The sequence below is a fragment of the Eurypyga helias genome, unplaced genomic scaffold (genome assembly GCF_000690775.1).
Source record: "Eurypyga helias isolate BGI_N326 unplaced genomic scaffold, ASM69077v1 scaffold43038, whole genome shotgun sequence".
In the NCBI taxonomy this organism is placed as follows: Eukaryota; Metazoa; Chordata; class Aves; order Eurypygiformes; family Eurypygidae; genus Eurypyga; species Eurypyga helias.
In genome coordinates, this window is record NW_010265788.1 from 1 (window position 1) to 11,518 (window position 11,518).

At 42.1% G+C, this 11,518-nt stretch overlaps 1 protein-coding gene across 1 annotated transcript in view; it reads right to left on the reverse strand.

The window, feature by feature from the left end:
* Positions 1–475: 475 nt before the first annotated feature.
* HSF2BP (heat shock transcription factor 2 binding protein) overlaps positions 476–11,518 on the reverse strand; it is a gene marked incomplete at its 3' end in the record, with an annotated part of 15,632 nt that continues 4,589 nt past the window's right edge. The window contains 4 exon segments of the mRNA XM_010156858.1: positions 476–593; positions 2,714–2,852; positions 6,931–7,080; positions 11,151–11,254. Coding sequence (XP_010155160.1) covers positions 476–593; positions 2,714–2,852; positions 6,931–7,080; positions 11,151–11,254 — 511 coding nt within the window.

The following is an 11,518-nucleotide window of genomic DNA, read 5'->3' on the forward strand; positions in this document are numbered from 1 at the left end:
TGTGATTCTATGATTCTAAGTAGCATAAACTCATTTAATTTTTGCTCTTAGCACATACGTAGCTCACTTTCTTCACTAAGCACATGTAGCATTTTACAGTCTTCATATTGGAAGGGAATAAATATGAGCGCACATTTCCCACATCCTCTCTGTTTTAAAACTTCACCTCATACCTTCCTTATCTGACGCTCACTAACCTCATGAGTCCCTCCCAAGATAGAAGAGTGTATCCCTGCTTATCTCTACAATATTACGGATCTTAAGAGACTTCTGACGAGATACAAAACCTGGATGAACCTAGCCTCCTAGCCAGGCTTAGTACCTCTGCAAGGAATTCTACTGTGAAAAGTGTTTCCAAAAATTATGTTTCCTCTCCAGGAAAAGAAATAATGCAGGGGTGGGAAAACTGTCATCACTGTGACCTACACTGCAAGATAAGGCATTTCATTTGAGAGGAAAATAAAAGTCATCATACACTTTAAATTTGTTACAGAGTCCCGGCTTCAAGTCTCCCAGGAGATGCATCATCGTGTCCAGTAATTCACGACTTGAAGTAACCAAGAACTCACGGCCACATGCCAGTGCAGCCACATCTGTGAGGGAACACAAAACATCACCATAAAAATCACGTTTCAAACACGATAAATCAAATTTTATGCTAATTATCAGGACCACTAAAAATACATCAGCTGTGCATAATGAACTATGGCACTATATAAACTTCAAACTATATTCACCTACATAGCAAATACTGAATCAGCAAGTTACGCTACTCAAACTCCTTCATAATTCTACTTTGGTAATTAAAATATTCAGAGTGGCCAGTATCCTAATAGTAACAGTGAATTATGAAACAAAAGGTTGGAAACAAATCATCTGGGACTGATGCCAAGGGGACCATTGTAGGTCCCATGCTAAAGAAAGGAGATTACAGATTGGTTTGCAATCACTCAGTCTAATATACCTGGCAGGTTACGCAACCAAAACTGCGACGGACGTCTCCTCAAAACCTTTTCCTACCCCACTGCAAGCACTGCGTTGTTCATCCACAAACCAAAAGGCAAAAAAATTTCCAAAGACTACTGCTCCAAAGCAGGCTTTCCTTTAGTTTTTTCCCTTACACTTGCCCCATACTTGATGGCATCCTTAGGTGCAAGAGGTATCTTCCAGCACCCCCAGCCTCTCTGCACCGTGCAACCGGCCAAGCCTCCTCCAAACATGTGAAGCCCCATGTAACTAACTTGTGACAGAAGCTGGTTCCCTGGCCCCCCACTGAGGGTAGGTCTGGGGTCAGCTGCACCATACAGCTCTTCCGCTTTCAGGCAGGCTCAGACTCTCTCTGCTACACACGTACATCACTATGCCTTTTTAATCTCAGCATAAGCAGAGATACTATGGACACAGCATATAATTAAAGACTGTTATCACAATGTTTGTGCACACTGGGCTGTGTAAGAGTTCTGTTCTTCTGTTTTCTAACTTCTGAATGCTTGGCACTTCACAACTGCCTCCTCAGTGTTCATTTAATACCGCTTCCTAGGGTAATACTACTTTGCGGCGTAACTGGGAAGATGAAACTGGTACCTTCTACGTCATTCATCTGACTGTCTCCATCACATTTGAGTTTCAGCAACCTCCTTTCACAAATTACAAAGGGACAAGTCTTGGTAACATCAAATTCATTGTCAAAATTTCTATCAGCTTTAGGGAAGCAAGATTTCGTTCCACCACCCTGATTCCTCCACAGACAGAGCCCCACCCCCCCACCCTTTAAACGTTTACTTTGTGAAGATTTTACTTTTGTTATGTTTTAGGGGTTTTTTTTGTGTTTTTCAATGAAGCAGTTGGAGACAACTGGATTCCACCTTGGTACAGTGGCATAACACATCACATACTGTTCTTTATTACAATCTTTCATGGCACCACGACACCTGAAAATCACACATTCAAAAAAGCTGTTAATAATTATGTTAACAATTCACTTATTTGTATAAGCACCCACTGTTTCATCTATCTCGCATCACGTAGTTAGTCATTTTGACAGTTGCACAGTTTCCCAAAAATGCAAATGACATATCAACCCCATTTCTCACAGCCTTCCAAGCCAAGGTCAGTCATACTGAGACAGATCTGTGCCTTTCTACTTATATTCTAACCCTAAAGAGAAATGTTTAGCATGGCAGTCAGGTTTATTACCTTTTGCTTCTCTTAGCACCATGAACTCATGACAGTGAAGGTGGTGGTCCATCTGATAGCAACAAAAATTCTCAAGCAGTTTCAAAATGCTGAGAACATACCTTAAGATGGGGCTCATCTACTCGCATCATCTGCCATTCATACATCTTGAAGATGTCAGCATTACTAGCGATTCAAAAAACAAATAGCTTGACATCTACAAACTAGGGTGAGCATACAGGACTAGTAGAACGGCCCTTGTGTTACTCCAGATTGAACGGATGTGTTAGGGAATTTCAGAACTCAATGGCTTTTACCCATCTAACCTTTAACTGTACCACAGACAGTACACCACCTCACAGAAGTGCCAATGACAAAATCTGCTAGAACTTTAAAAGACTAGAAAGTCACCCAAGATAATCAGCATTGACCAAATAGCTAACTTCAAAAAGCTGTATTTACTGCAGCACACGTATAAAGCAATACAGAAAATCCCAGTACACAAGGAATGCTATTCTGAGAGATAACATAAACTTACTTGTTACAATCCCTGCCAAAGCTAATACAAACTGATTTTCATCAGAATCCAAATCCTGCTGTTTCGTGTCTTCGCTTAATGACTTCACAAAGCTCTCCATGGTCTGTGCAGTGATTGTAAAAAACTTTACTGCTTTACTCTGCAAGCATGGAGGAGAAAAAAAAAAGGTTATACACACTACAGCTACTATGATTATGAGATGCTACAGTAAAATTGTAAATCTTCAAAATTACTAGAACAGCCAGTTACTTCAACAGAAAAAAGCAGATATGCACCGACATGTTTGATACCCTAATATCTGAAACCATTTCCTCAGAAGAAAATGGGAAACTACTCAATGCTCTATTTATTTATAAATCTAAACCACTGCATATTTACCTCCTAAACCCACAATATGTATCAAAACAGCAGAATTAAAGTTTATTTTTTAAAGTGAGGATATTGCCTCTTCGCTTTGCAACACCTGCATGAGGTGTTTCCCATTTACCTGGGCTACTACAGCATCTTTTGTGAAAATCCTATCCAGTTGAAGATTGGAGAGCAGCCTGATGTAGTGACTTGACATGAATTTCCTAAGAAAACCAACGAAATATCCAGAAAAAAAAAGAATTCAACAGGATCCTAACAGGATTCATTTATTGTTCAATACAGGATGGAGAACAATGGGCTAGGTAGAAGTTCTTTAGAAAAGGAGGTCTCTCCTGGGTCTCAGGTTGAATTTAAGTCAGCAATGCCACATGAGAAAGACTATCATCACACCAGAGTGTACAGACAGAAGAACAGCACATAATCATGCTGTGCAGCCTTCTCCCCTCAGCTGGAATACTGCTGAATTTGGGGATATCTCAGTCGAAGAAGCAGCCACCTGGTACTAAGCCCAGGGCAGGTCGAAGAGCCTGGGCAGTGGTGTAGACAGAGACCACAAAGAAGGACGGAGAGAACTGTTCTTGTTTAGTAATAATTCTGACCCGTAAAACACTACTGAAAACAAAGAAGATGCTGTTTTTCATAACAAAACCAGAGTAGCTGAGAGCCCATAATGCCAGGTTTCCCCATGTCTTTAATCTTTGCCAGGCGTTTTATGAAGCAGTTGAAACTTTTAATTCACTGCCAGCAGTCACCCAATGGGACAGCCCAAGAAATGCCTGAACTTTCAACTCACTTTGCAAAGTGACTGAAAATGTTAATATTTTGTTAAAAGTACTGCTTTCCGGTATGGGCAGAGCCACTGGTAACATTTATTTATTCCTCCACTGCTGAACATGCAGCACATCGAAAATGTTCAGGCCCTGCGGGGTGACTCCAGCAACGGGGCATAAAAAGCAGAGTCAGCCAATACTCGGTACGTTCAGACGGTACTGTGGTCCCACAACAATAGGAATGAAGGGATCATGGGGAACAAGAATAGAAAAAAGGGCACTCCTGCATGTGCTGGATGTACTTTTTAAACTTATGTGGACACCACACCTCAAAGACTGCAATTTTAACATAAGCAGTGACTACAGTTCAAGACATAGAGGGCGTGAGAGAAACTGAAGAGAGCCTACTACAGCAGGGTGGTGTAAGTTGTTATGAAAATATGTATCCATAGGGGAACACAACAGAATACTGAGCAAACCAAGTCGCTGGGATGTTGCACAGAAAACAAGCAAAACCTTCTATTTGCTAGTCCCTTGAGGTGCCACTGGTGTCCTCTCTGCTGAACATTCTTTCCAAGTAGCCATTAATTAAGCAGCAGCGAGGTCTGAGGGGCTGCAGCAGGGACCAATCAGGTTTATAAATAGCAAGTGTGACGTACTTTGGGCAGTCTCCTATTAGCTTGACAGTATTTTCATGGGACTGAAGAATGTCTCACCCAGAGACGTTGAGATAAGGACAGTTCTGAGAGCAGCCATCTGCTTGAGCTCAGATGGTGCAACGAACCCTGTGCTGTCCAACTAACTCCTGCATGAAAACATCAGTTCACATGCAAAGCCGCTGCCATAAAATATAGTCATCTGCCACCGTAGAAGATAACTTAATCCTGAATCCTACCACCTTGTAGGATCCAAAATTTCTCAAGTTGAAGCAAACCTTGACATTGTTCCGAGATAAAACCTCAGCCACATGACAAGGGCTCCCAGCGATATGCTTGAAGTTTTTTTGAAAGACACCTAAACCGTGTATGGACACAAACGGTACATTGGTCCCAAACATCAATTCAGTCAATCTGATTTACAGATCTGTATGAAAGACCTACTTCTCTATCTTTGTGAGGACTGAAAAAAGCTTCAGCATTGCCTTCTAAGGCACGAAGTGATTCTGAATTGATGCCACCCTTCCCCCATGCTTAAATATGAGCAATAGTTTCAAAGTACCCTTGACATTCCTACACATTTATACAGTTCACAGCCCCTTTCAGGGGAGGGAGGAAGATGCTACAAGCTGTAGCAACTTCTCAAGAAATAACCCAAACCAAAACCTTTGCATGGCAAATCTCCATCCTCTTTCAATAACCTGATTCATGGCCAGTTGTAACCTGTGCCTGATGTAACGCCATACAATCTATCTATGTTTTTCCTTGTAGTTTTGTTACAAATCCAGGCACGTTTCTTACCATGTTATGTGCACCATCACAAGAAAATGATGCCCAAAACGTTGCTATGACCTTCACCAGAAGTATATCAGTTCAATGGGCTCTAATGATTGCTGGGAATGATTATAGTAGAAGTATTCTGCATTTCAAACAAACCTAGAAACAAAAGTATTGCACCTTCGCAGTTGGGCTTTTTGCCCACACACAAATCATCAAGTAACAGTTTTGGTTTTACCCAATTCTACTGAATTTTGATACCTAAGACTGCTTTCAACAAGGCTTCTATCAATTTTACTCTCGCCTTGCAGAGATAGGTCATCTTCATCAATGCTAGCCTTTTGTTTATGGGCGACATACCACTTCAATGCTGTTTCACAAGTCAAGTAACAGCCAGTCACCAAGCATTGTTCACTCTTACAGTTACAAACTGTTCTGAAAATACAGAAAGCACTTTTATACTCTTTGTGTTCTTATGGGGGGGCTCAGTAGTGCCCACCTGCCTCTAATGTTTTTTAACTGCTTTATACAGTGTTTTCACAGAATTTTTTTTTTTTTCTCCTTAGTAACTGCTGCTGCTTGGATCTGGAATCATCAGAAATTATGACCAAAAGGTATCACTATACAGCCTCCAAATACCTATATAAAGTTACAATTGTATTTTGGTGCACCCAAACTGGAAAACCTCTTACAACCACACTAGTTTACCACTTACTATAATGAACTAATCCTATAATCCAGCCAGGCTAGATGTGGCTTTGAGCAACCTGGTCTGGTGGAAGGTGTCCGTGCCCATGGCAAGGGGCTTGGAACTAGATGGTCTTTAAGATGCCTTCCAACCCAAACCATTCTGGGATTCTATGATTCTATTCACTCCACAGTTCATCATGCTACTGGAAAAACCAAGCCAGAAGAAACCGTGGCATTAGTTCACTCAGATTAAATACAGCAATCCCTTCTCGTGTTGGCTGTGTCAAGACGGAAAATTTATTTTTTATAAGGCCTGTTCCTCTGATCCCTTGTAATTCCATCAGCTGCACTTGGCAGCAAAACTCCCTTAGTTGTAATATTACTACTGTCGTTAACTGTTGTTGGTTTGGGTGTTTTTTCCCAAAGATACTACCTCTCCACATTTAACACTGAAAAGGTAATAAGATTAACTAGCTGCTAGGCTCTCTAAATTTCCAAGAGTCATGCAAGAATTAAGTCAGCACAAAGATTTAAAGTTGAGAATCAATGGATCTGTCTTCCTTCCACAGAAATAGTTCCTCCAAGCTCTCTACAGACATGGGAACTGCTGCATGTGCCCAAGAATTTTCTTCTGTTAGCTTGCAAAGATATTTACATTGTGCTAGCTGTAGCCTTGCTTCCAATTTAACCATGTGTAGTGGAAAAGAGACAAACCTTGTTTGGTAACATAAGAATTGCTGCATTTGTTCCCAAGCCTGCTGCCTAACACTTTATAGTTCCAACACTTCTTAAATGAGAATGGATTGTTCCCAAAGAACATGCAATTCAAAAAACATTTTTGCTGTCCAGTTAGCTTCCAAACATACCCTTATATCACAGTGTGTTACAAAGCAAGGTCTTTATTCCGAAGGCCGAACAGCATTATCACCGGTGAGTATTCACCTGCCATACTTACTCCTCCTAGAATGGTTTTAACAGCTTCCTCATTGCTAGATACACCCCACAACAACGTGCACACCGCTGCACCCATTTCTGTGCAGTACTCTGCTTGCTGCAGGAGCTGCTGCTTGGCCTCATTCAGCTGCTGGCGGAGGTCTAGTTTCTCCTGAAACAGCGTAAGGAAATTTTGGTTGCACTTCATATCAGCCAAAACAAGTTTCTAGGCTAAGGGACAGAACAAAGGACATCATCATCACGGCTGTATTCGAAACGGTGGTGGCTGGGTGGGGGGTGGCAAACACGCAGGAGCTGCAGATAGATATAGCTCAGGAGAGAAGGTATGTAAGTCGTAAGCACATCATGGAGGCTGACAGTAACCAGAAGCCTGTCCACAAGGTCAGGCCAAGTGACCCACTGAGACTGAGTGGCACCCAGAGAAGCCTGATAGGAGCGTCTACTCCTCCTAAGCAAACAACCCCAGCCTCTTTGAGAGAGAAGGGATTTCAGCAGAGTACAGCCTTTCCAGACACCTCACAAAAGATACTGGAAACATCTTACAGGAAGGGAGGGTTGTTTTGTTTTTCAAAACAGGCTTCTGCCTTAGCCAAGGTGGTAGAGTTGCTGGATATCTAGGATAAATACTGTTGTCTCTTCCAAGCTTTTTCTATTGGCGTATTCCCAATCAGCAGTGTCAAAGTATGACAGAGTCCCTGGAAAAAACACACCTAAGGTTTGAGGTTTGGAGGGCCTTTCATGCCAAGAAAGCCCAGGCACCACTGTGCATCCATCACCTACACGAGCTGCGCAGTGGTCCTCGCCACAAAGCATAAGCAGAGAACAGAGCAATCCAACACAACCAGGACAGTTTCTGTTTGGCAGTACTTTTTTCCAATCACCTGGGAAGTCAGCCAGAAGAATATCACTAGATTGGGTACAACTCTAGGTCTCGCTGGCTTCCTACAAACTGCCACAGGGGTAGTGAAGCTGCTGCACTTCTCATCTTAGAGCCAGCAGACACAGCGAGATCAAGGCAGGGACACTGCCGTCTGTGGTCTCTCAGGGTGGGTGAGGGCACTCTGCTAACTCGGAGTGGGGTGGTATTAGACAATGCGGCAAGGAAAGATAAAGGGCAGGCAAGAAAAATGGTGCTAACTCAAGTATTAAAAAAAAAAAAAAAGAGAGAGAAATCACACTGTCAAAAGAACAGAAGGATCCTGCTCTGACCATTTCATGGACAAGGGATTTTCAGATTCACCAGAGGAAGCACTCTTCTCAGCACAGCCTCCCCTCTGTGTTTAGCTATCAGGAGGAAGTAGGGGGAAATGAGAAGGAATCTCCTCTATATCAATTTGGAAAGCAAATAAACCGAGTAAAACTTTCCACCATGTATTCTCATCAAGATTTTAAAATAATTATCTGGTCATTTTGGGGATTCACCTCAATGTCTTGCGCTGAGAGTCTGGAAAAACAGAAATGTAAACTCATCTGAAAATGTACGTAGCATGATATCAAGCAGCACAAAGCTGCTTGTACTCTGTCACCAATTACCCACCTAGCCTCCCGCAGCACACCTGACAGCATGATTCACATTGCTTTATCATGCTGCTAATGGAACGCACAGGCTAGGATTTGTAACGTCCAAATTAAATTTATCAAGCAGATATCGCTGCATATTTACACTCTGGAGTCCCTTTCACCTTACAGTTTAACATAAGCAAAAGACTGACACCTGCTGCTGATTCCCTACGAATAGAAGTCGCAGGAAAAGTCCTTTATTTCTTAACACCTTGACCATTTTTAAGTTCACCAAATTCTAGCTTTTACATAACTCACTGCCAGACCTAGCAGCTTTTCTGCCACCACGAGCACCATCAAAACATCCACAGGCATCTTCCTGTCCAATCCCTGTACCATCTCTCTTTTCCATAGGAAAATGTATCTTTAAATACACTGCATTTGCATTTTGATGTTAGTACTGAATAGTAAGACATAAAGCTCTAATACCAAAGCTAGATCCCCTAACAAGGATGCAAAGCCAGCACAAGAAATGCCAGATTTTTTTAATAGATCAAAAGCAACATCAGAACAAAGATACAAAGCAAGGAAAACAAAATAGTACATTCACAAGCCAGGAAAATAAACGGAGCCTGCAAAAGCAAATAAACTCGCTGGAAGCAACACCCCCGAGTTCACATGGCGAAGCAACCACTGTGTTATGCAACACCACCACCTTCAGGAAAGGGTCAAGGCACAAGACTACAGCAGTGCCTTAGTAGGTAACTACGAAAGGACAGACAAAAGCAGCATTAGCCAACAATAACATGGGCAGTTCAAGTTTTGCTAAGGCTCAGAAAGCACTGCAATTCCCTAATCAGTGATACAGCACTGCACAGAAAATTTGGAATGCCAAGAGTTGATGTACGATCCCCTAAGAAAAGGGCACTGCCCAACTAGAAAATGCATTTATTTTACGTTTGTTTCAGTGAATCATTTCCTTCTCCTCCAGAAGATGAATGTGTAGAAAACAATTCAGAAACTACATGAAAGGACACCTGTAGCAGACCAGCAACCAAACGAAAAACACCATGCAAACTGATTAACAGCAGCAAAAACCACACATATACCTACATCGTCATCTTTTACCCCAAAGTGCTAAGAGACTTCACAACGTAGATAAACACAATCCACTCAGATGAATGCACCTTTGTAGTACACAACAGAGGCCATTCAGCCACCCAGCGTATACTGCACAACAGCAAAGATATGAAGAGCTTTGATCAAGAACACCAAGACAACTACTCTTAGTAAACTATCCATGCTTGAAGTGAAACTTTCATCCAAAAGAAATCCCAAACCTAAACCACCTGCTATTTATTTTGCTATATTAACAAGAATAAAGGGTGGGACCCACTTTATTAATACCTAAGCAGCAACACTGAATCTTACAGATATTTTACCCTGGGTGCTTATATAACTGAAGACCTGGATGCACTGCAACACCACCCATGTACCTATTGCCGAACAACACCAGCTATCCTGAAATACTTATTTTGAAGTAAGGAATGCCCAAACAGACAACATCATACTTTCACATTCACACCGAACTTCATTCTAGAATGGCTTGTCCACACAGATGTGCCCTAAAAGCGCATGACTGAACCGTTCATTTATTCCTTTCCAAAAAGGAAATAATTTCCGTAGATCCTCCTATCTTTGTGCAGTTCCAAGGCTGGCAGACGCTAACTCTAGAACCCAGGCCAAGTGAGCTTCTGCTGAAGAGAGCTGTCAGCCCCAAGGAAATGAACTTTTGCAGCAAATAATCACAGCCGATTCTCACACCTCTCAGCAATTAAGCCGCTAGTCTGTGTGATCCTGTATGAAACACAACAGCTTCACAGAAGAGCCGCAGTATGAGAAGTCACGGTCCTTGCTGTTCCTTCACTGTTAAAACTCTCCCCTCTTGTAATAACCACATATAACATTGACAGAGCAAAAGGAGCCCTGTATTGTTCTTCAACTCACAGCTGTACATGGCAAGTGGATCAATAGGAGCATTGGGAAAGACTATTAAAACTAAACAAAGGTACACAGCCTACAGCAAGCCAGAAGAGAAGCCAGTTTCGTTTTGTACGCTGCATCGCTGACGCTACCTTCCATTGTCCTCTTTGAAAATACGTTGTAGCTACATTAAATTCAAAAGAACCGATTCTGCAAAGGACCTCTGGATGCCGGCTACACCACAATCCTCCCAAATACCCGATGCTTTACTTTAACATGTTAATATAAACAAAATGCTAAGGGTTGGGTTTTAACTTGACATACACCAGAACGAACCCCACCAAGAAGCCTGTAACGCAACCCCACACAACCGCGCCTCGCTACGGAAGTTAAGAGTGGCCTATGCAGTTGTGCAAGAGTTACGTACCCAAGTGGGAGACTGACTGTCAGCTGGTACCTCAATTTATACACATTGAACACTTTTTGGTACTGTTTCCTACTCTATTTTTTCTAGTTATAATCTTGACCCCTTTGCTCTAGAAGCATCAAGGGGACAAAACCATCCTTTATGAACTTACAGGTACTTAATTTACACACCACCTGACTGTATTAACGGAAATTCCAGATTGTTTTTCAGTCTGAGGATGTATTTTGTGACATACATGAAAAACCGACCATTACTGCTTTTGTTATGAAAACTCGAGCATACAGATACCAATATTCTAACAGCAAATCTACCTTCTTCTCTCTCATGCAATCTGCCTGGGCTGTTTCCAGACGGGCTCTGAAGTGTTCACAATCCATTTTCAGCTGCTCTATTTCCTCCTCCTTTTTCTCCATGTCTGTTGATAGGATAAATCAGATAAGCAAAGTACTAAGTTACGACCAAGCGGGCTTGCACTCTGGAGAGAAGAATCCATGAAGAGCAGCTCTAATGAGGTGCTTAAAACTCTTTTTGATTGTGTTAGATCACCTCCACGTGGCTAACCCAGCAAATTGCAATTCGCCGAATCTCGACAGTTTTCCTAAGGAACTAACCAAACATGATGTTTCTGATTTAAATCAGGGAAAGACTGGGGGGGGGGGGGGGGGGGAGCACAACTGCA